The 24,348-nt window shown below is 39.3% G+C and overlaps 1 protein-coding gene across 3 annotated transcripts in view; it reads left to right on the top strand.

Annotated features, from left to right (window-relative positions):
• LOC143451437 (hydrocephalus-inducing protein homolog) overlaps window positions 1–24,348 on the top strand; it is a 52,345-nt gene that overhangs the window by 26,811 nt on the left and 1,186 nt on the right. For 2 of the 3 annotated variants that reach the window (XM_076951979.1, XM_076951977.1), the window contains 47 exons: window positions 1,170–1,311; window positions 1,581–1,723; window positions 2,144–2,327; window positions 2,589–2,818; window positions 3,007–3,185; window positions 3,557–3,700; window positions 3,994–4,220; window positions 4,384–4,623; window positions 4,938–5,228; window positions 6,231–6,390; window positions 6,893–7,051; window positions 7,293–7,505; window positions 8,015–8,214; window positions 8,476–8,578; window positions 8,987–9,115; window positions 9,284–9,409; window positions 9,627–9,738; window positions 10,176–10,342; window positions 10,764–10,934; window positions 11,501–11,611; window positions 12,038–12,211; window positions 12,525–12,734; window positions 12,942–13,104; window positions 13,308–13,477; window positions 13,688–13,976; window positions 14,077–14,189; window positions 14,382–14,477; window positions 14,863–15,023; window positions 15,278–15,415; window positions 15,605–15,769; window positions 16,150–16,374; window positions 16,476–16,614; window positions 16,855–17,020; window positions 17,306–17,453; window positions 17,832–18,039; window positions 18,568–18,825; window positions 19,211–19,380; window positions 19,533–19,731; window positions 20,077–20,346; window positions 20,647–20,816; window positions 21,134–21,188; window positions 21,548–21,712; window positions 22,045–22,254; window positions 22,557–22,720; window positions 23,047–23,197; window positions 23,329–23,559; window positions 23,855–24,079. In XM_076951979.1, coding sequence (XP_076808094.1) covers window positions 1,170–1,311; window positions 1,581–1,723; window positions 2,144–2,327; window positions 2,589–2,818; window positions 3,007–3,185; window positions 3,557–3,700; window positions 3,994–4,220; window positions 4,384–4,623; window positions 4,938–5,228; window positions 6,231–6,390; window positions 6,893–7,051; window positions 7,293–7,505; window positions 8,015–8,214; window positions 8,476–8,578; window positions 8,987–9,115; window positions 9,284–9,409; window positions 9,627–9,738; window positions 10,176–10,342; window positions 10,764–10,934; window positions 11,501–11,611; window positions 12,038–12,211; window positions 12,525–12,734; window positions 12,942–13,104; window positions 13,308–13,477; window positions 13,688–13,976; window positions 14,077–14,189; window positions 14,382–14,477; window positions 14,863–15,023; window positions 15,278–15,415; window positions 15,605–15,769; window positions 16,150–16,374; window positions 16,476–16,614; window positions 16,855–17,020; window positions 17,306–17,453; window positions 17,832–18,039; window positions 18,568–18,825; window positions 19,211–19,380; window positions 19,533–19,731; window positions 20,077–20,346; window positions 20,647–20,816; window positions 21,134–21,188; window positions 21,548–21,712; window positions 22,045–22,254; window positions 22,557–22,720; window positions 23,047–23,197; window positions 23,329–23,559; window positions 23,855–24,079 — 8,264 coding nt within the window. The remainder of the gene's footprint in view (window positions 1–1,169; window positions 1,312–1,580; window positions 1,724–2,143; window positions 2,328–2,588; window positions 2,819–3,006; window positions 3,186–3,556; window positions 3,701–3,993; window positions 4,221–4,383; window positions 4,624–4,937; window positions 5,229–6,230; window positions 6,391–6,892; window positions 7,052–7,292; window positions 7,506–8,014; window positions 8,215–8,475; window positions 8,579–8,986; window positions 9,116–9,283; window positions 9,410–9,626; window positions 9,739–10,175; window positions 10,343–10,763; window positions 10,935–11,500; window positions 11,612–12,037; window positions 12,212–12,524; window positions 12,735–12,941; window positions 13,105–13,307; window positions 13,478–13,687; window positions 13,977–14,076; window positions 14,190–14,381; window positions 14,478–14,862; window positions 15,024–15,277; window positions 15,416–15,604; window positions 15,770–16,149; window positions 16,375–16,475; window positions 16,615–16,854; window positions 17,021–17,305; window positions 17,454–17,831; window positions 18,040–18,567; window positions 18,826–19,210; window positions 19,381–19,532; window positions 19,732–20,076; window positions 20,347–20,646; window positions 20,817–21,133; window positions 21,189–21,547; window positions 21,713–22,044; window positions 22,255–22,556; window positions 22,721–23,046; window positions 23,198–23,328; window positions 23,560–23,854; window positions 24,080–24,348) is intronic. The other variant, XM_076951978.1, reaches the window with a different exon arrangement.

Below are 24,348 nucleotides of genomic sequence, written 5' to 3'. Positions count from 1 at the left end.
CTGTTATCGTCAGCTAGTGGGATTTCAACCCATGCTCGCACAAGCCAATGGACGTTTAGTTTCAATGTCGCAATGCAACTTAACATAAGTGACGCAAGTGTATTTTCATATGTTAACTGTCTGTTAATTACAGGCTACCTATATTGATCGCTTTGTGGTTGCCACGGTGCCGTGAATCACGCAGTGAATCTGTCGTTTGGATATATTACGTTAATCGTGTCTGCAGTGACACCTGCTATGCGTGGTACTCGTTCTTCGAGCGACCAAACCAACAATACAAGTTGGGTTTTTAAGAGTCCAGATTGTTTACAAATAGGCACGCTCGGGCAGGTCGTGTTCGCTGGGAAAAAATCCAACCTTCCTTGCTCGTTATCACGGAGTCATAACTTTCCGAGTTTCAACAAATAATGTCTGCTGCCAATAAGAGAAAATCACATTGAAATTATTATTTGGAAATTTGGGAAATTAAGTATATTTCACATGCGATGTTGAAAATTTGGGCCGTCGTAATATTAGTTTGCCGACCACTGACCTAAAGCTTGGGTTCTTTGTATAAGCTGTTGTTTGGCTTTGCTACATCAAAGTGAGCTACCAGCAACTTCCTCAGCTTTGGACTTGAGTTTTTCGTACTTCTTTGTACCTACTGTACTTCTGCACCATTGCGTTTCATTTCCAACTTAATCTCTTCCAGTAAACTCAGCATAAAATCATGTTTTCGAGCAACTGCCCTTGCGTCCACAGAATGTCGCAGAAACATTCAAACGTGGATAAAAACGAGCTAAAATTTCCTCCAAACTCAAACTTTAGAAGATGGTAAAAAACTCATCGTGGATAGAACCTTGTCCATATCACTTTCGTTTGAAACGTTTTGAAACTGCAGGTCCTTCCGTTCTCGGCAAACGTTGCCGGCTTTTTCCTAGTGCTGGTTCGAAGACATCTGCAATTAACTATATCATATTGTGTTGTAAACGGTAAAAACAAGGCACGTCTACACAGCAGTACTGGTAACGGTGGATTGATAATTCGTTGTACAACGGGCAATGCGTCACCAAATGAATAAGCGCTTATGCCGAAGACAGACAACACTGCGGCACGACAGACCAAGCGTATCAGAAAACATTACAATATAAATGTCAATGATTTGAAAAATTTTTCATACATTTGTTCAGCAAAAACTGCGGAAGAGGAAGAAGAGCAAAAGAGGACGAAGCTGGATGATATGGATGAGGATGACTACGATGCCCTCTCGGAGGAGGAGAAGGAGCGAATTGAAAATAAGATGCTGGAAGAAAAGAAGCAACGACGCAGAAGGTAGCTTGTGATTAATTAACTTGTAACTAATAATTATTAAGAAATTTGTTAGTTAACAATTATGTTTACTTATAAGTTAGTAACAGTCTTTATACATACCAGGGTGTCGTTAAACAACCAGAATGCGATTCCAGTAATTGATTAATAAATTAATTTTCCTGCTTAAAATAATGATGTTACTTTTTAAGTGGACTAAGTGCGATCAATACAAGTGATATAAACCCCATTAATTTGGTTTCGTTTATCAGCATAATCTCTTCTTTCATCAGGGAAGCAATCGAGAGACAAGAAAGAGAGAGAATCGAGCGCGAGAGAATGGCGCTGATGGAAGAAAGAAGGTTAGAAGAAGAAAATTTAAAGAAAAAAGGGAGAAAAGGCAAACGAGAAGAGACGGGAAAACGAAGCATCTCAGGTAGTGTGTTTTTACGTCATAACTCGTCATATTGGCGTGACGACGGTAAGTCGAGTGTTTGTGTGTTTCGTTTCTAAGACGTGATAATCCAAAAGCGTTCATTCTACTTTCTTAAAAAGCAAATATTGGAAAAGTCAAAGTAACTAAACTGGTCTGAGTAAAATACCTGAATTAGTATACAAATTTTAAAAATCCCAAACTTTGGTTAACCGAAATTAATTTAATGCAACCTTTCAGCTTCCAGTTAAGAGCTTGCGCTGTACGAGTTTTGGTGACCAATATGCAGATCAATTTATTATTAACAGAAATCTCGGAAAGTTTTCCTATTGTTTGATCTTTCGTAGTTCTAATGCTAAAATGGCTACAATAAACGTGGACCGTTAAACAGCTGTAGATAGCTCACAATAACCGACATTGCAGGCAAACACGGTGACCCTAATGCTCCCCCTGTCCCAGGCAATAAAGAGAAGGGCGGCGGAGGGTTGAAGACAGTTGTCTCACTGGCCATGGCCGGCCACACATCGTCCCACGATGGGCTGGACAAGGCAAGACCTGAGTCTCGGACAACTGACCGGCCCGAATCTATACCGGAAGAAAGCAAAAAGTATACTTATGGCGTTTAGAAAATGTTTTGATTGTGTTTATATTTTGTATTTAAGATGGTCCCCTACCTTATGTTGCGCTTTTGGCTTGTAAATGTCTTAAAGGAACGTTTTATAGAGTAATGTAAGTTGTAGTGGAAAATTTGCACAACAACCATAACGTGCGCTTTGTACTGTAATGTGCGTAATATTTTAACAATAGTCTAATTCAGGATCATTCTTTTATGATCAAACCAATCTTAAACGGCACGCTTCCATATTAGGGGCAAAAAACAGAAGGCAAGGCCGGTATCCGACGACGAAATGAAGGAAAAAGCGTCGGAAGAGGCAAAGGAAGAATTGTCTGAAGAGGAAAAAGAACTACAACAGCGCTTCAAAGCTTTCGACGTCTCATTGCGGGACATCAACCATGTCCTCACCTTCTGGGACCGCACGCAGTTGATTGTGAACCGGCCTGCCACACCGGAGGGAACTTCTCAAACCGAAGAAGAAGGTTAGATGAAGTGTTGTTGAAACTGCAACATTTCTACACCAAACCTCTCGTCTTTTTTAACTGATTTATTGGTTGTTAAAGTGGTTGTATCGGTAGTGACGTATCTTGTGTTCTAGCATTAGCCTATCTTAACATAGCACAGTTAGCATTTCATTTTCCGTTATTTTCTCTTTCAATGTTCTGCGCAGCTGGCACAACCACGACACGTGACAAGGCTCCTCCCTCCGGCAGGAAGGGATCAAAGAAAGAGAGAGAAAGAGAACGCTTGGAGCGGGAGAAAGCGGAGAAGGAGAAGGCGGAGAAGGAAAAGGCGGACCGTGAAAGAATGGAGAAAGAAAAAGCGGACAGGGAGAAACAACAGCAAGAGGTGGACGATCAAATATTTTATGAAACAAAACTTTTAGCAAACAATGATATGATAACTAAAGGTTGTTACCTGTTGCCTATTCAGCCCACTTACGATTGAACCCAGCAACTCAGCACTGCAAGACGCGTACAACAAATTGTGGTTGAGTAGCCCTGGGCTTAGTCGTCCGTGGGTTGAAACGACCTATAACCGCAAACAAATACGCCATGTTTGCGTAACAAAGTTGTTATCTTGATAGGTTTAGCTTCTTATTAATTGAAACTAATGACACACCTTCTTTTGTTTGCTCTACGTGGAGCAGTACGTCAATTTTTCCAGCTCGTTGCTATGTGAGCTTAGGCCTGGTTGTTCAGGGTTATATTTTCACACAGGGCACTGAACAAGTTGATGGTTCAACGTTGGCTGAAGACCTAGAAAAACTGGGAGTTCCCCACTTACAACTCGACGCCAATGATCCTGAAAACCCTTGCTGCAAGTATATTCTGGATTTGAACAAACTACCAAGCGTAGATGAAGTAAGATATTTCTAAAGGATCCAGTTTGAATAGATCTTACCAATTGTTCCGTTTCATCGTATTTTGTGAAATGAAATAACAATGCTGATCGAATTTTGCCCCTTCATACACTTCGTAACGATAGATAAATATGTGGAGTAGAACGTGTAAGGCTTCATGTCTTAATATTGTGTTGGTAACTTATCATACGTTAACAAATTGTTACGGCTGTCATGACATCCAAATCGCCTGCCTCTTTTATCTTTGTATTGTATAACCACTATTCCTGAATAACTCTTTTTTTGTGAATTTAGGTGCTTGACGGTTTAGGATTGGGTCCCAAGGGGCCACCCGTACCCCCACCGGCCATATTCTCCGTAGTTCCGTATCCTGTCAAGCGCAAGCCCCCAAATGGTGACCCCTTAAGCCACTACGAATTTATCGCCTCCTCTCCGGACGATCCGAACATCGGGATGGAGGAGCAAGCATCCAAGGAGTCCGAGGCACAGTTGGAAGAGCAGAGTGTTCCTGAATTACCCAGGTTTGTTTGAGGTTGATGCTTTTTTCTTTTGGTTGTGACCAACTCTTGCTTATGCTGCACTTTGTCGGTCGTGTTGACTGTCGCACATGCTCCAATGCTTCATTTTTTGTTGCAAATTCAAAGATCCGGAAAACGTTTTCATCCGAACTAACATTTCCGGCAGATCTGAATCCAAAAAAGAAGATCATCCTCCTCCATCGAGCAGGAAAGGGAAGAAGGAAAGATCGGAGAGCGTGAAGAACGCAGGAGTAAGGAAATCTTCACCTCGAAGAAGCAGGAGAGGATCAATCGAAGGCAGAATCTCTCCTCCAGTTCCTCAAACTCCAGGATCGGAGGCGGATCAGAGCAGCGTTATGGGAGAATCGACAGGAGAGCTTAAAATTTTGAAGCTGAGTCATTTCAGGTAGGTTTTGGAATAATGACATTATATCATCTACATTTCTTTGTTACATAGAATGTTGCAGGAAAAATGTTTGCCACGTACATGTAATGCATGAAATAGAAATGTGTAGAACAGACTTATATCAGCATTAAGTTAAAATGATTAACAAGACGACGTTGTGGTTTAAGTGCATTGTATTTGTATTGCATTAACTTGCCCACCAAGAGACAAAACTTGACCAAATTATGTTGACCATGGGCTTTCACATTAGGCTTCAAATTGCCTAGTTTTCGCTGGAGTTCTCCTCCACATGATGTTGATAAATCTTTTCCTAGGTGGGTTGTTCCTGCCCATTCGGAGACGGTGATCCGCATCCGATTTACTTCAGAAGATCTCGGCCAGTTCGACCAGACCCTGAGCTTCGAAATAACTGGAACCAGGAGACGCTACCAGCTCTTCTGTAGAGGAGTTTGCTCTTTCCCGACGATAAGCCGCGAACCGAGAGTGGTTTTCCCTCATCGTAGGAAGTCAAGAGCAAGACTGGATGACATGGTCATGAAGAAGTATCTCATCCAGGAAGAAATGTTCGAATTTGGACCTCTGCTGTGCGGCAAAACCAGGGAGAGGTTCGGAGATGAATTAACTAGATGGTTTGCGTTTTGTTGGGAATTGTTGCATCTGTTTGTTTTTTGCACTTTCTTTTAGCTTCGTTAAATCAGACGGTAGGCAAATGGTGATCACTACGTTGTAGCAAGCATTTCTTGACCTTCCCGTACATTTATTGAGGATATTACCAAAAGCACGCAGATATATACCTCGAATAGTTTATATTAAGTTCTATATTATGAAACATACCGGTATATGATAATAAAGTTCAGTTTACTCGACTGCACACGTACAGCGCACAAGATTTAAACACGTCTGAACTTTTTCGTGCTAAAATTGTCTGTGTCGTGAAAACGCACACCGGTGGAGTAATGTTTCGCTCAGCATAGAAGAGTACGGTCTTTTATGGGCTGATTTTTATCGCCTGATACACGGTTACGTCATCCAGACAAACTTTGTACGTCGTGTTTCGCTGTGGAATGTGGATTGAATTTAAATTTCTCGCTTTTATGAATCTGCTATTGTATCAGATTGTTTTGATGAGGTCGTTTGTGTTTCAAAAAGTGCAATTTTTTCGGAAAACATGACGTATCGATATCGGCGGCTATGTCTTTTCGATTAAATGTCAAAGAATGTTATTCAGTTTGATTCCTAATCTTAAATAACATGGAAAAATGGCACAAAGTTCCGATAAGAAACTAAGTTTGATAGATGGCGTTTTGTTGGAGTTTCTTTCTTACTTTTATTTTCCTTCTTTTTGCGCCCCATATGACGCGAATAACAATGGTTGTTGGTGTTTGCTTTCATCTTAATCTCATCACCCATTGATCAACTAAGCAGCCTTGTGGTGACGCACGATGTCCTTTCGTTTGTCATATTTAAATCAAACTAATGATGAACCAACAAAATGTTATATGACAATAACTTAACACAATACTTTATCCATAGTCTGTGAAATTCTTACCATCTTTTGCAACGCTTTTCAGTTATAACGTCAACAGTTGCTCTTTATGACCTCATAGATACAAAGAAGGCAAGTATCTCGAAAATAGGGAGAAGATCAACATCATGAACACGTCTCCTCTTCCCGCTCAAGTCAGCTTTTGCTTCCAGCACGACAGCAATGCGACCACTTTTCTTCTTGATCCACCGAACATGAGCCTCGAACCTAACGAGGTCAAGGTGAGAGATTGTCTGAATGACGAAGCCAGGACTAAATAGTGTTTTGAATAGGTTTGGTTTGGATTTTTTAACATGATGTGTGTGATATACGGTGTGTACGCTATATAATTATCTACTCTGACGAATTATTATTGAAGCAAGTCTGTATTTAGTTATTAACATGAATGAAATTCGGCAAAGTTTAGTTATCGGACCAACCACAAAGTTGTTGTTTTAGAAATGTACAGTTTATTTTGCCCTGCAAGGCATCTTCAGTTTCTATATAAGATAAGCACGAACGAAATGTCTGACAACTGCATTTCTTGTGCCAAGCTCCCCTTTGAGTTGTGACAACGCAAGCTCAATTCTCTGTAGGTTGCTTGCTTTATAGTTTCCCAAATCGAGCCCGACTACGACGGGTCTTGGGTTCAAATCTCGATGGCGCTAGTCCCTGATGCAATTTATATGTTCGTTTGTTCATTTCACATTTATTAGATTTCAATGTTATGTTTTGTTTTTTTAGGAGTTGTCCATTTGGGCGTACCCGAAAGTAGCCGGTAGATTTTCTGACGTCATAGTATGCTGCGTCCGTGAGAACCCGGAACCGATTTGTTTCCACGTAGCCTGCCACGGCGTGAGACCGGAACTGGAACTGGACAGGAAGCATCTGCATTTTGATAAAGTAAGTTTCGTTTCGCGTGAGATACATGCTCGTTTAGCTCTAACAAAAGGCTCATAGTCATAATTGAAAATCAAAGCATTGGTTGCTACTTTACGATCGAACTGTTATTAGGCTAGTGGGCTTTAAATTAAGTCAAAGCCGCACTATACGAGATTAAGTGAGAAATAGCGGCAAGAGTTGAGGTTTTTCATCAGTTTCCTGAACCGTCTTTTGATCCAAACGAATTTCTCTTTATTTGCAGGTCTTACTTCACCGTAAAGACACAAGAACCCTGTATTTGCGTAATAGCTCGATGCTGCCCGTGGCCTGGCGTATAGCGGGAATGGAAAACATGGGCGACGATTTTTCACTCAACCAAGATAGCGGAATTATTGAACCTCGCTGTGAATTTGCTTTACAGCTTCATTTCAGAGCAACCAAAGCCATGAATATCAAGAAGACCATTAGACTTGAGGTTAAAAGATTTATTGATATTTTTTATATTCTGTGTTTGGTTGTAAGTTGTTATACAATACTCAGTGAAACTCTTTAAGCCGTTTTACTTCACATCGTATCAATCCTATGTACTGTCTATATTGGCAATGGCTTTTCATTAAGTACATAGTTTAACCTATAGTACCGCTTGTACTTCAGTAGTTATATCTTTTATGGCCCATTTTTTGTGGACTTTTTAGCACGTTACTTGTCCTGGTCCGATTTGGTTTAAATAATCGGCGCCCATGATATTTTACACAAGTCTTTGAATCTTTTTTAAGCGGTTGTTTATACGAAAAATCGAAATATCAAAAACTGTCAAAGTAGTAGCGTGCGAATTAAACTGAATGGTCTGGGTATTTGTTCACAAAAGGGCTTGTTTACAAAGCACTTAAGATTACATCGCTACGTTTTCTTACTTCATTGATAAACTGCTTTTGATACTTCCTTATCTCTTTTATTCGGACTTGAGACTATCCCGTTTTACAGGTATCTGACGCTGAAAACATAATGGGATTAGTTCAGGCCGACAACATACAAGTGACAGCTGAGGCTTATGACGTCGCACTGGACATGAGCTTTCCAAAGGGCGCAGATGGTGGCTTGGACTTTGGCACGATACGAGTAATGGATGAATCAAAGCAGACTTGCTCGCTTAAGAACAAAGGGAAATACGACATTGGCTTCAAGTAATTGATATAGGGATAGTCGTTAAAAATATGCTACTTTATTGTAATCTTGTCTGCTTAGTGGTTAGTGTGTAAATACTCCACTGTTTACAGAAATAAGGTTGATCTGAATGTCGTTGTAAATGCGCCAACTCAAATATTTAAGCACCAACCCTTTTAAACATCATTTTGTTTGTAATAACTCCATTGACAAGCGTTTGATAACATAAAAGTGTTTAACCGGCATATAACGTTTTACCATTATTTGTTTGATTTCTTCAGCTTCTTATTTGACAAGTCAGCACCAAACTGTCCGCCGATTGATGACTTATTCAGTGTTTTGCCGCAGAAAGGGACTCTCATACCGAATGATCGCCCAACGCAGGTATTTGAGGCTAAACCGTTAAACATTATACAACGTTCTCGGTCGATTCGACCCAGGACGGCTTAACACAGGACGACCCAACCAATACAAACTGTAAGTTGAAGAGTCTTCCTGTGTTGAACGTTCCCCGGGTTAAATCGTCGGTGGGTTGGATTGACCGACGAACATGAACATACTGCACGTAGAGTATATATAGGAAGTTTTAAAAATAAAAGATTTTAACATAAGTTGCGTATAAATGCATACGCAACAAAATGTGCCGGTAATAACAAACACAAAGTTGACCAGATAACAGGATAATTCATAAGCTCGTGTTTTTGTCATTCGGTGGGAAATAAAAATGACGACGTGTAGTTGTTTTATTTCTATTTTTCATCTGCGAACTATTTTGTATGATTTCTATTCCAGGTTCAAGTGATCTTCAGATCCCGTACAGAGGTAACCATCCGTGACCTCGCTCTGCTCAAATGTCACGTGATTGAACCGAACATAGGCGACGGCCGGGAAGTGATAGCGTCCATTCCAATTCGACTTGCGGTATTTTGACTCTTTCATTTTCATTTAATAACACTTCGTACGTATACTACTGTACAGTGTTAACAATATTGGTGTCGTGATCCATTTGTGGTAAGTTAGACGGTTCGTTACCTTACGATCCATGTCGTTTTGAAGCATTTTACGTGAGATGCGTCGCTGTAACTCTAGGTGAGAAGCCTGTTCAGCAAATACGCCATCTTCCCAAGCAATGACATCAACTTCGGCCCCATGGTGATAAATACAAAGAAAACCAGGACATTTACTATTGAAAACAAAGGAGAATTCGATTTCAAGGTGAGTGGTTGTCAAAGTAGGTTTTTATACCTTTAACTTGTAGTACAAATATGCAATATTACTGTTTTATTCTGAATGTCACTTGTTGTTGTCACAATATACCAGTAGCAGCCTATGCTTTATGCGTGTATCTCGTCTACCTGTCACAAGGCTGTCACGGAGATGTTGAAACCATCTTGTTTTGAATGAATGACTTTGAAACGTAATATTTTTCCAGTACACCATCACAAAGATGATACGAGAAGCACCGGCGATTCGACCACGCCCCATGGTGCTAGCTGGGAAACGAGCCAAGTCGCGCGAAGGATCCAGTTCAAGTCGCTCTATTGGTTTGTTCATCTGTTAAGTTTTGTTGGGTCGTTATTATGTCGCTTGAGTTCATCAGCTTTGTACGTTAGTCTAAAATTGATTTACTCAACATAGCCCGGAACAATCTTTTCATTAATTAGGCGCTTCTGCAGCACGTTTAGTGCTCACGTATGTAACAATATTGTTAATGAAATAAATGTACTTTTTCGAAATATGCCCTTGGCAATGTACATATCATTCTCTTTGCAAACATAAAGCCACAGCAAAGAACGCTTTTATTTATCTTCATACCAGTCGTTACGTTTACAACCTTAAAAAATACAGAAGGTACAGTACCAAGTTGATATTGTACTTTAGACTTGTAAAGTATTGACCCTTAAGCAACTACTGTATAACTGCGCTGAAATCAATTTCAGTCCGTTTGTAACTAGCTGTGACCAGTTTAAACCTGTTTCAGCACGCGTTGGACGAGCGGCTTCAATTAGACAAGACCTTGGAACAAACCAAACCCGATTATTGGTGGGTTCGTTCACGATTTACCCAGGTTTCGGGACTATTCTGCCAAGTGGGGTCCAAAACATCACGATCGATAACGTTTCCGAAGGCCTCGGACGCTCGGAAGAGGTAGAATTTTTTTTCATGATGTAAAAAGTAAAAATATGGTTTTATCCAAGATTTTCATGTAATCAAGGGTGGATATGATGATCCGTATATCAGTGTAATTAATAAAAAATCAGCAAAGTTCTTGGATTTATCAGAACGTTGTTTTATTAGAAATACATATTTTGTCAAGAGATATTGCAACAAATTTACAATGGCGCTTAATGTAAAAGTATTGCAATATCTTTCGGATTGGGTTGGGAAACGCTTTCTTAAATTATCAATTAAATTAAAACGATCGTAAGTGAATGCTACACCGACGCGTTTAATGGGAGCATTATTTTCGACAGCATTGCAATTGGACTTATTTTGTACGCTGTTAGCAACTGGATAAATGTTGTTTGTGCAAAAAAAAAACGGAATAATTTTGTTTTTCTTGTTCAAGTTCTTGTCCATTGACATAAGCGACCGAGACCCTCTTGACAACGCTTCGGGAATTCCATACCGAGTCTTGGCCGAGGGTTGCATACCCAGCATCAATACGAGTGACGTTTGCTCCATTTTCGAGGAGCATCGCATTTGCAGGAATCTCAGCGTTTACACCGACAATAAAGAGGTTTGAGATGGACTGAGTTTAATAAGGAAATTAGTTTCCAGTAACTTAGTTAGTAATTGGGATTGTTTCATTACACGATTGATTGCATTGTTAGTAGTAATTAGGATTATTTCAAAGAACAAATATATGTGAATGTAGAGGAAAGTTTCTAAAAGGCAGTTGTTTTAGTTGATAAACTTATGTTAAATGTGTATATTAGGTTGCTTTCTAATAACTAATCTATATAAACTAACTATATATATATATAATTATATATAAACTTTATTTTGTTATTTCTAAAAGATCTCTCAGTACGCCTGATGAAGTAAGCTTATGCTTGCGAAAGCTCGTGTTGAGAAATTAAAAAAAATTTAACCCCAGAGTGTCATCCTATTTATCTTGCTGTTTTATTACTTAATATAACAGTCGTAAAAGTGAATATTGTGCAGAATAATATACATCACCTCCACGCGTGTCCTTTGACCGCATTAACGTAACCTTTTTACAAGTAGGAGTTTAGCTTTTCAATATTATGCTTTCGCCAAACGTGGTCGTTCTGTCACTTGATATATCACTATTTTGTGCAGCTGTTGGAAGGCAGTGGCGTGTTCGGCGAGGAAGACAACCGTTTTATGTTCTGCAACGTCATCGTTGGAAGAAAGGCGTATGCCCGATTCAAAGTTTTAAATACAAACAAGGTATGACCTTAATTCTTAGATTGCTTTTTTATGCTATTGGTTACAAGGCTTCGGCATGTCTGCGTTTCTGTAAAGCAATTTTAGTTTAAGAACTTTGTGACGACTAGTTGTGTTTTAGACGTTTAATTATTTCACAATGTAACAATTATCCTTTGTTGTACTTATACACAAGACTTGGGTTTGTTATTATACTAGTATAGTGATCCACATTTTAAAATGATAAGTTTTTAAGAACCGAATGCAAAAATATTCGATACCAATTTCTTATTCGCATTCAAGCAACTACTTCGTTATTCTTGAACGCTTTTGTTTGGACATGCGGCCTGTTTCGTTTGTAGATCCTGATTTCACCTATATTGTACATGCTTAGCAGTGGCGTTTCGCTTTTCGTAAGCAACTTGATAAACAAAAGTTTCTATCACCCAGGTGCCAGTGGACGTGACGTTTAGCGTGAAGCCAATCTCCAACAAGGTAGCGGCGAGAATACACGACATCTTTGAGCTCGAAATTACCAGAACACAAATCGCTCCCCACAATTTTGTATACGCCACTGTGTCGTTTGCCCCGCCCGCAATGAACAACTACATGTGTAACTTCGAGGTACAATTTTCGTTTTTCTCATTTACCCTGTTTGTTTTATTATAAAGTTGTCTAGTAGTTTGAAATTCTTTTCGTGCCTTTATCGTTAGAACTTTTTAGTGCATCTACCTTTACAATTTTACACTTAAATTCTTAAAGAATATAAAACACAGTAAGTCAGGTAAACTCATAGTATTAGATACGTTATGCCGATATTTTTGAACTTTGATGTAGCGTGCATGTTAGCAAATAACTATCAAAGAGGCCATTTTATTGACCACAGTTGCCCTCAAATTTCAATAAACTTTAACAAAGCACATTCTGTTCGTAACAGGCGGCTGTCGAAGGCGTGCCAACCAGCGTAAGAGGGCGAAATTTATTCTTCGAAATCAGCGGCGAAGGCAACTTACCTCGCGTGAGTGTTGAGCAACCGCTGGTCCGCAACAAACTTGGTGAACCTTTGCTCGTATTTCAACGACTGTTGCTGGCCAGAAGGGAAGTCTTGCCGCTCGTTATTAAGAACGACGGGACTTTCCCTAGCAAGGTATAAAGTAGGCCGCTTTGAGATCTATGTGTATTTTTTTTGCTATTTTGTGAAGACTTTTGTTGTTGTGTCGGTTTACTCACGTTGTCTCAAGATGTTACATGTTGCATTATTCATATTTTTTTCGTCTAAATTGATTTCGTTTTAACAAGTGATTTATTCCTTTTGTTTGGGTTTTTATTTATTTGTGATTTTGTTTAAATGCAGATCAATCTTGTTCTTGAGCAAATGACGAAACAGGAAGACGAGGCTGATTCTAACGTCACTGAAGACGCAGAATATTCTGCTTTTACCTCTGAACTCGCCTACTCTCTGGTGCCAACTGCCGGTACGCAAACTTGCGTTCCTATGACCCTCCCAGGCCAAACAAGTAAGTTTTGGTGACAACGAAAAATAAATAATGAATGAAAAGAAACGATAAATTTATACAAGGCGATCGAAATTACGCTTTTAAATATAAACAACTATTACGAAATGCTATTATTTTGTGTACTATACACATTCTTTCGATAAGTGCAAGTATATATATTGGCATATATATATATGCTCTTAACTATCCAAACTATTTTCTAGACCGTTATCCGTACACTGCGAGCGTAATCCTTGCGCCTGACGAAGTTGCCAAGTTCGACGTCATTTTCAAACCGATGACGTCACGAGTTTACCACGGCCGGTTGAGAGTTTCTGTCGTAGATAATCAGTTCGAAGAACACAAGGTTCAATTATATGGCGAAGGTTTTAAGGTAAATGATCACTTTATAATTGTTTTTCATCTTGAATTGTTTTGAGTTAAAATGCGCTTAATACCTGAGCACATTGTTTGAAAATTGTTGTTATTTGTGTGATTTGGGACTACTGGGTTGAGGTGAAACTGAGGTTAAGCGTAAGGCGAGGTCGGTGATGCACAATCTATTGGTTTAAAACGAGCTTATAACGTTGATGACGTCACTCAGGATGACATCACTATCGATAACCTCCTACGCGACGGAGACATGGCCGCTTTGGCCGGGGAGGATGGGGTCATTGACACCGATGTGTTACCCCAACGACTTATCTCCGATCCCTCTGATGGGGGTACCGGGATTCGTGGGGAAACTCTCTTTTTTGGTGAGGGCGACGTTGGAGTACCCAAGGACCGCACCTTTACCCTTTCTAACCATTCTGGGTCGGACACAGTTCGGTTCTTGTGGAACCAGCACCTTAATCTTAAATTTGTGCCAACGGCTGGTCACTTGCACCCAGGTGGGTAAAGTTTGGGTTTCGTAATTTAATGTATACTGCAACCCTTTTTCTTAGGTCCCTACACTTCATTTCCCCAAAACGTAACCCATGTTTTATGCAGGTTGTTCAAAAGAGGTCACTGTAACATTCAAAAGTGACAAGCCAGCAGAAATTTTAAAATCTCTGGTCAAATGCAACATAACAAAGATCAAGTTTATAAAACCGATAGACCAGGTAATTTCGTTCCTCGTGCATGACTGTCATGTCCTATTTGTTACCAGAAACTGTGGTATTTTGTTTTGGCAGTTTGTTTGATATACCAGCCGTAGTTTTAAATGGACGGTTCTTCGTGTTCAGAAGCTGTTTTAGGCGATAATTTGAGACGAAAAACGTTTTTTTTCATCTTGATTTGCTTTTTACCTTCAGGTTACAGACTGGGACGATAGAATGCGTACTGTGAAATGGGTTAACGTTTCTTCTGCTGACCCGACCAAGGCTGGAAGTAGACCGGCCAAAAAGAAGGTATCCATGTTTTCATTATATGCCTTGATTAGGTCGTAAAATTCATCATTGTCCAAACAAGCACTGCTTCGTCTTTAACCCTTGTGACCAGGTTTTTTTTTAAGGTTTGGTTTGGGTGACCGCTAAGTAGTTTTAAGAGACCGCAAGTGTTTTATTTAAATACCAAAAAATAGCCTGTAGTTGCAAGTCCAAATTTTGGGAAACCGCTGGAGAAATTTGGGGGACCGTTTCGGTCCCCCAAAACACCTTAAAAAAAACACTGCTTGTGACCATGTCCATAATACTCGACATGATAACAGTCTCAAAACGCTTTTCTCTAAAATGTTTTTCAATTCTCTTTCTTCTAAAATCTTTCTCTCAATTGAACTCCTTTTTTCTTTTCCAGGTTGTGGAGACCGAGCCCGAGCCTGGGTATACGGTGGCAGAAGAGAGCGCAAGACAACTGGAATTATTCTTATCAGCAAATGTGGGTTTCGCCAAGTTCAAATCCACAACATCTTCCATCAGTTTCAAGGATACGCTCATGTTCCAAAGCCGAGTTTTTGAGTGAGTTTGTAAAGGTTTATATTTTTGATTTTTTATTGTTTTATCACCCGCTTCAGTCTGTTTAACAATGCTAAAATGACGTTTGTGTAATCTAGAAATTTTTTACCGGGAAGTTACCCTTTGTAAGCTAATTATCAATAAAATTCATCATTTTCAAACCACCTTTATACATAAAGTATACGATTAAGTTCAATACCTATTAAGTTGGCCATGACGCGATATTAACATGGGAAATTTTCTCTCACGCGTCCCAGGTTTGATTTGTCCAACGAAGGCAAAATAGGTCTCGAATATAACTGGCAGCTAGTACTGGAGACTCCCTCGTTACGAGATGGCGCGTCTGCGGTAGGCGATATGGAAGGCAGACCTTCTACTGCGACACATTCGGCGAGGTATTATTTCTTTTTTCGCCCGGAAGTATGTACCATATTTCGAGGTTAATTGTAACAAGCTGACTGGTACGATTTTCAGCTGATGCCATCTGCGCATGGGTTAGTCAAAGCAAATTTATCCGCAATCACTCGATTAGCTTTAAAACTAGTCTAGAATAGTTTTTGTATATTTTATTCTTTGTCTTCCAGAAGTGCGGGTTCGTCGCTTCGTTCACTCATCACTGATGAAATTTCAGGCCTACCCTTCTCCATAGCGCCATCTGAAGGGAAGATACAAGCCGGAAAAAAAGAGACTTTCTTCGTTCGCTTTTCACCCTATGACGTCACCGAGTACCAGGCCAGGCTGCTGTGCAGGTGGTTGAAGTCGACTTTTCACTTTAAGTTAAAAATTCGGCCTAGCTCTGTGGTCCATCATGTACGACTAATTGTGCTAGTATATCAGTGGGTGGTATAGAAGTATTGGTTTGCGAAACTTCTCCAAACCAACGTAAAATCACTCAGTTTAAAACTAATTGTCAGTAATTGTAATGAGTTGTCACTCACTAGAAATTTTGCTTGTAGAAATTTAACTTAATTTCTGATTGAAGTTATTGTTATTTGGCAAAACCGGCGTTGATGAATTTCAAATTAACGAATAGTGGTTACATCGAAACGAATTTAACTGAAGGGTAGTTCGAGTTACAGCAACAGTTAAATAACCATTGGCTTACTGTAATCGGCCACCTGTTTTACAGCATACCCAACCTTGAACCTGGGCTACAGGGGCCCACGATTAAGATTAAAGGGCGAAGTTTGATGCCGTACTGTCACTTTGATCTTGAAGATTCCGACTATATTTCCAATTCCCGTCGAAACCCCGACCTTGCCGGACCCGGGGGTGCCCCTCCCGGTATGACCCTTGACCCCAACACAAGGGTCATTGAGTTCAATTCGATCGGAATCGACAACAAGAATGTCAAGTGAGTTTTCTTTAGATTTGTTGCTACGTCATACCGCTGCGTAAACATGGTGACGCAGAAAATGACGTCAGGTGTTGTAATCTGTGTGTGACGTCGTCTAGAAAATTCTGGATTATGAACCCGACCGCTTCAACCTACTCCTTCCAATGGTTTTGTGATGACGTCACCGACGCCAGGGTCCCGTCCAATTTTACGTGCAACGTCACACGCGGCCAACTCCTCAGTGGAAAGAAACTGGAGGTAACTAAGTTAATAACAACTATTACTGGTTTTAATAAATAAATTGCAAGTATTGTGACTAGTACAAAGACCTTTTTTATTGTCTGGTTGACATGATATATTTGCTGTTGCAAAACAGACGGTAATGGTAAGGTTAAACTGAATTATATTAACTTTAATTATTTATAATTGTTTCATTAATTATTATTAAATTCAACGCCATTATTTTTCTTGTAAAAATTTATCTTTCATGCCCACTAGATGTCGTTTGAGTTCAAACCACGAGCTCTTGAAATCAGCGAGTCTTTCTGGAAGTTTGTCATCTTGGAGCAAAACATCTCGATTCCATTCCTACTGGTTGGACACACTCACGAGCCGAGTGTCTCCCTCAATGCGTCCCATCTTAATTTCAAATCAATACTTTTAGGTAGTTCTTAAGTTGTTTTTTTTATAAATTTCTGATATTGTTAGCCTGTTATTAATATTGGGTGGTTTTGACTGTGTATGACCTTGTTTAGCTTAAATTATTAATTTAAATTTTAAAAAATATTAATTTTTCATTCTGAGTTGAAAGTAATTTTAAAGCTGTAGGTTTTCCGAACGAACTATTAACTAGTGATTAATTAACCGCCAACTGTTGTTAACTGAAACCTGAGTATTATGTCCTTCTCTGCTTTAACACAATAATAATAAAAAAATTGTCCATGACTAGGCCACATTGCTTCCGAGACCCTTTATCTGGTCAACAACGAGTCAATTGGATTCAACTATGACGTCACACAGAGTTCCTGTTATTCAGAAGCTTACTCAACGAATCTTGATATATCGCCCATGAAGGGTTTTGTAGATGCCAAGTCCAGGTCAGTATATTTATGTTTATTAGTTTTTTTAAATTTCCAATGTGGTTATTTTTAGTTTTTAACTTTTAATATTGTTTTTAAGTGGATTTAGATTTTTTCTGTAGAGATCACCAAACCACTTTCCTGTAGGTTAACGTTGGATTAATATTTTTGTTTCGTTTTAAATCCAACTTCGACATTTTATCTCAAGCCTTCTGTGGCTGAAGTTGTATTCGCGCATAGATTGCTCGAGAGCGGATTTTACGTTGTTTTTTTAAAACTTAACCGCTCGCCCGTTCGGTCAAGGAAAACAAACTTAAAATCCACTTGCGAGAAATTATTGTGTGGCTTGATTTTTTTCGAGCAACTTTTACATGATTTGTTACATTACTCATCTAGGATTCCGCTGCAAGTCTCTTACCAGGCCAAGAAAAAAGGAGACGCCAATTTCAACGTGACCATTAAAGTGATGAGGAAAACTAAACCGCTGACCCTGAACGTCAAAGCCAGTGGTCATTCGATGTCCGCTCAATTGTTGTGCGAAAACTCGCAAGGGATCAAAGTGGAGTTATCTCCTGTCGGACTCAACGCAATTAACTTAGGAGAGGTAGGGTGCCGTTGATTGGATGTTTTAACCTGTTAAGGCCGTGGCCAGTATAGAATTTTGTCAAATAAGTCAAGTCACCTTCGAGGTCAAGTATATTGTTAAATGCAGTTTATCACTGAAAACGTTTTGTGCTAAAAGTTAAGAGACAAATGCCTTATCTGCTTCAATGTGGCTACGACCTAGAATATTATTATGAGATACCTCAGATAATAGTATGGCTGATTGATAGCCTTGACATGTGTCACTATTGTGAAACATTGTTATTTGACCTATAGTTGCCTCCAACGAAACTAAACTTAAATTAACTTGAAAATCAGATGGAAAGTGTGACAAACTTCTAAAACTAGTAATATTGCTTTAAATTTCTCATTTCAAGTGGAGCTTAATCCTTTTCACTTTTATCAACGCCGCCGTGAGACCAGTTGTTTTTTGCTCATTTTATCTTGTTGGTTTTTGCTGCTAAAGCCTAGCTTTACAAAGCATAACCAAGAATTCTTCGAAGTTAAAACTTGGCTGCTCTTTTTCCAGGTTGAAATCCGCGAAAACGCAGTCAGACAACTGCACTTGGTCAACAGTGGAAAGCACAACTTCAACTACACATGCGTCGTAAAACAGAAAGGGAAAATTCTCTCAGCGAGTGAAGACGGTGCTAAGCCCAAGAAAAAAGCAGTGGTGAACGTCACGCCGTCAGAGGGCGCAGTGGCGTCTGGATCAAGGAAGCGTTGCCTGCTTACTTTCAAACCCAACAGACTGGGAGCCATTCCGGTTGTAGAACTTATGCTGAAGGTAAAGCTTGTAAATAGCGAGTTAGTTCTTTCTTCAAATCTTGTGCTTAGATTGATGAAAATATTTTAAGTTAATTATAAGTTAGAAAATGATAGTACCGTGTTCAGCTTTCTGTTAATTTTAAGATACTTTGAATTATGTTGGCGTTAAACAGTTTCTGCTTTTGAAAATGTATTGGTATATATTCGTACAATCTTAAACAGGAAGACCAACGCATATTGTAAAGTATTAAAATAACCGACCATAAACATAAAACTATTCTTTCACAGGACGATATAAAGAGCCAAATCCGTAGAAAACACTTAGTTAGTCAGATGTTTCGGTCGATACCGTTTTCAATGTATTCAAGAACTAAGCTATTCTCTTTTTTATATAAACCCAAAAGGTTATTGACGGTCCAACCTACCTGTGTCACGTGAGCGGATCTGGAGTCAATCCTGGAATTGAATTCTCTTTTGATAAACATGATTTTGGGGCCTGCTTCATTTACAGGGCTGGCATGCCAACTAACTCGGCCACTATGACAATCACGAACAAAGATAGTAAAGAAATCAGGTGAGTGATTGTACGATTCATCGCTGGCCACCAATGGAAAATATTTTTGCAAATTTACAATTACAAGGAAATTCGCAAAAATCTTTACCATTTTAAGAATTTGTTGTAAAAGCAAAAAATTTTACCAAAGTTTTTCTTCGTCACCTTTGCAGTGTCGAGTGCTTGTATCAAAACACAAACTACTTGAACGTCGCTTTCGGAGCAAATGTTCTCGCTCCTGGAGCAAATGCGGATGCTGTCATCACCTTCTATCCACGAGATGCCATCAGCTACAAAGAGGTCGTCAAGTTCCAAGTGAACGGACTCTCAACGCACGGCATTGAATTGAAAGGAGAAGGGACGGAAATGAGGGTGAGTGTGTTCTGGGCGCCAGGTTCTTATTTAAATTGTTGAAATCTTTAGTTCGTTTTGTTTAATCAATAGAAAATTTGTCGATTTGGGTAAAGCTTAGCAAGACATATTTTTTAAATAGAATAACTGTGCATGTTGTAATGATGATTTGCTTCTAATTTTCATTAAACAGAGGAATGTTTGTCATTACTGACTACTAGATTTTTCGAAGATTTCTACTGAAATGAAACACTGTAAAGTAGACAGAAAATGTGAACGTTACCACAACCGAACATTTCCTTTGCTTACTAATTTTTACTAATTTTACTAAATTACTAATTACTAATTTACTTTTATACCGCACAGGTGGAAGTCGCCAACCCACGTCAGAAACTGGTCAAATTCGGAGCTCTCAGAGTCGGGCAGGCCACCAAACACATTGTACCCATCGTTAACCGCAGCCCCACGCCAATAACCCTCACTCTTTCCGCGACCCCAGAAAGTCAACCCCTACAGAACGGTGACGTGCTTCGGGTCCTGCCCTCCGAACCGGTGACCTTGCCCGGGAAAGGCGGGTCACGTGACGTGGAGGTCTATTTCACACCGAAGTCGAGAATACCTTGTTTTACGGAGGAGGTACGCTGTGATAAATTTAGGGTTTATTTTTGAAGTTTTTCCGCAGACTAACTTCTCTTAGACCATATCATTTTTACGTAACTGTGTGAATTACGCTGTTATTGTTGTAAACTATTGTTTAGTTTATGTTTTAGCTTTGCATAAGGTTCCAATGGTAAACACTTTAGAGAAATTAATCCCTAGTTTAAGCTGATGTAGCCCCCAGATAGACCCAAAACAATCACGGAATGGATTCTCTTATTTCTTCCAATTCCTAAGCACTTTAAAACTTTTGATAAACGTTCCAATATCAACCCATAGATAATGATGGAATGCGCCGATCTGTCCCAGCCTATCTTCATAGTAAGTGGGAGCTGCCAAGGTGTAGAGATCAACCTGGACCAGGATTCAATCCCGTTCGGGGCCGTCGTTCAGGGCAGCCAGAGCGAAAAGAGATTCGTTATGTATAATACTGGGGACATCGGCGCTGGGTAAGTATTTTTATATTATTGAAGTAATGGTGGGTGTTTAATAAACACTGTTTATATTATTAAGTATTTACCATAGATTTATGTGTTTTTTGTAGCTTCTGTACCAGCCTTTCAGCTATTATCTTCTCAACTAACTAGTCTATTGCCAATTAACGACCAATTATCTTAAGTATAATTCCCAGGGTTCTCAAAAGAATAGTGTTTCATTGTAAAAGTCGGGTAAAACCCCAGCTTAATGCTGTATTAGCGTTTTAAATAACCTGGTTGTGTATTATCGGTAATAAATCGCCAGTTTACTGACGTTTCTCGTTTTGTAGATTTCAATGGGACGCCGAAAAATTTGCACCGGATTTTTCCGTTTCACCTGTGAGGGTAAGTGTGACGTTGTTCAGCTCTTCACCTGTAGAAGTCTTTGGTTAGGTTTATTTTCAATTTTTTCATTATTGTCGAGATGTGGACGGTTATTAATGAGCTAGTAATAGTGTAGTAATAGTAATATTGTTTATTTTATTATTCTAATTATAATTGCTTTTGTTTCACTAAAACACCTCTGAGTTGAGTGCCAGAGCATGTGACGTTTCAATATTTTCCATCATGAGTTCCATAAATTACATGTCTTGGCAGACATCTGAAACGCCATTGTTGAAGTGATTTCTCATCATGGTACTTCCTTGCAAACTAACACATTTATCAAAGGGCCAATTAATTGTACGAATTTTTGCAAAATCTAGGGTTACATAAGCCCCGGAATGGAGGTGTCGTTCACCCTGACCTTCCACCCCCGTGAGTTATCCCAGGATATTCGCTATGAAGACCTCAAGTGTAAGATAGAGGGAGGAAAACCACTCAAATTCACACTGACTGGAATGTGCATTGGGACGCCGCCATCCAAAGAGGTATTTTAGAGTATTCTGTCCCATCTAAATTTTCTTGTTCCGTTGTGATTAAACAGTGCTACGTGTGTAGGTTATTGTTCCTCTGTCTAATTATTGTTTGTTTTGTTGCGATAAAACTAAACAGTATCGTTTTAAAGTGTTTCTTGTTTGGTAACTTGAAGTTTATTTGTTATTATTTTATTATTATCAACTAACTTGACATCACCAGTGTCTCGTATTTTAAGTCTTATTTTTTGTGTCACCGTTGCAGTTGTTTTTTTTCGAAGTTAAACCTTCATTTTGCTGTTTTTATTGTACGTCACATCCTTTCTATTTCCTTGATATTCACTAAGGTCCAGACCTTCAACTGCCACGTACGCGGACGTGACGTCAGAAGCATCATGATACCAAACCGGTCGAACCAGCGGTGGACGCTGCGACCTCTCATTGATGGCGATTATTGGACAGGGGCAGACACCCTGGTGGTGGACGCGCAACAAAGCAGACCTTATGAGATTACTTACCGCCCTTTGACCATGACCACAGACGGGAAGAAGCATCAGGTGTTGCATTATCTCGATTATTGTGACAGCGATATAATTTGTTTATGTAACGGTCAATATTTTTTTAGTTTTTTTGCATTTTGTTTTAGTTTCTTTTTTATATTCTGGAGTTAATCTCTTTCGTAATCTTGTTTTGCCGCTGTTTGTGTTTTTTCCAAACGTTTTCCCAGAATTTTTAATGATTGGTTCAACCTCAACAAGCTTAACTAAATCTCGTGTTAGCGGTTATGTGTTGTATAATGTTATGTGTGACAACCGAAGTAAATGGGTTTTCCGTTTTTCACCCCCCTCCCTTTCCGCAGGGAACCGTCTTTTTCCCACTTCCCGACGGGAGCGGACTCCTGTACAACTTGCTAGGTCATGGGGATCCCCCGAAACCGGTGGCAAGCGTATCACGTGACGTGCCATGCAAGACCGCTTACGTAGAGTTACTCAATGTGGGAAATTGGCTGAGGAAGCCACAGAGGTGACATCATTGCTATAATATTTCTTGTTTTTTACTTTAAAGCTTGTTCAATGTTCTTTGAATTTTTTACGAGAAGAAATCTGTAGGCTAGATTTTCGTTATTGTTTTCTTTTTTTGGTTGAGTTCTGTTCTGATATCGCTCAGTAGTTAATAATAGGCGGATACAACATCATACAAAGCCTGGAAACGTCAGTTTTTCTGACAAATACAGATGCAGCAAAACTTATATGCGCTTGCTTTTCCGGCTTTTTAGTATAAGCCTTAATTTCATTCGTAGGTGGTAATTTCATAACTTTTCTAACGTTCAAAAATTTATTTTCAAACAGATTCAAAGTGTCGGTTGAAATGATCAAGCCTGATAGATTAGACGCTGGAACCACGTTGAAAGGTCTCGATTATATCGATGTACCTGGTTCTATGAAGAGAGACTACAAGCTGAACTTCTACGCGCACAAAGAAGGAACCTTTGGGGCTAAAGTACTTTTTTAAAGTGTTTTTATTGTGATTTATACGATGGCTAACGTGTTGTACTGTTTTCTCTAGAAATTTAATGTTTTGTCTCGTTTTCATGTCAGTTTACATTTAGTTTATTTTGGTTTTTCTTGCAGATTGTTTTCAAGAACGAACGCACCAACGAGTACCTCTTTTATTACGTCACGCTTCGAGCAACGACACCGGGCGTTATGGGAACAATCGAACTTGAGACCCCGGTCCGCAGAAGTGCCATCCATACTTTGAGGGTTGAAAACCCGCTCTCATACCCTCTGACGTTCCAAACAGAATGCAAGGTGGCTGACATAAATCTCCCGCCCCAGTTCACCGTGCCCCCTAATTCCGAGGTAAGGAGTTTTTGTTTTGGGACACTCAGCAACTATTAAGCTCGATTTGACATGGGGTTTTAATTTTTGTGGGTGGTGTGATTTTTTTGGGGGTGGTCTTTTTGATTTTTTTGGGGGATGGGGTGATCTTGCATAGGTTATTATTTGCGTTGATATATGGTGGAAATAAAAACAGCGTTTGCCAGGAAGTATGATCATGTAATATACCTTCTGTCATTTTTGTTGCCAGGTTATTTAATTAGTTGTCCAACACATACCCAAATTATATTGTTAAGCATGTTTCCACATTCACCAGGGTACGTGTATGTTCGAGTATCAGCCGCTTAAGGTTGGGGAAAGTTCTGGAAAATTGACTCTTTCAAACGGTGACTTGGGCAATTACACCTATGACCTCGCGCTTCGTTCGAGTCCAGCAGTCTTAGAGAAGACAACTCATTTCAAGACCTGGCTTGGCAACAACCATGTTGTCACCATTAAGTTCCAGAATTATGCCAGACAGAAGACTGATTACATTTGCAAGGTGAGAATAACTTCTTTCTTATTTTTAACAAAAAAACGTTTCTAAGAAAGCTAAAAGAAATTTAAAGTTTCGTGTCATTTTTGCTTTTCACTTGCAAGTTTTATCTTTTACTACGTTATATAGTTATTGGTTGCTTATTGAAAGTTAGTTTGAAGTCAAAGAGGTTTATCCTTTTGCCAGTTATGTTTTTTGATCTATTAGTAATTTATTTATCATATTTTAAATGTTATGAAACATTTCGTATTATTTTGTTTTGTGTTTTTGGGCCT

Source organism: Clavelina lepadiformis, chromosome 4 (assembly GCF_947623445.1).
Source record: "Clavelina lepadiformis chromosome 4, kaClaLepa1.1, whole genome shotgun sequence".
Classification (NCBI taxonomy): domain Eukaryota; kingdom Metazoa; phylum Chordata; class Ascidiacea; order Aplousobranchia; family Clavelinidae; genus Clavelina; species Clavelina lepadiformis.
Note: the sequence above shows the minus strand (reverse complement) of the source record. Positions and strands in the feature narration are given on the sequence as shown.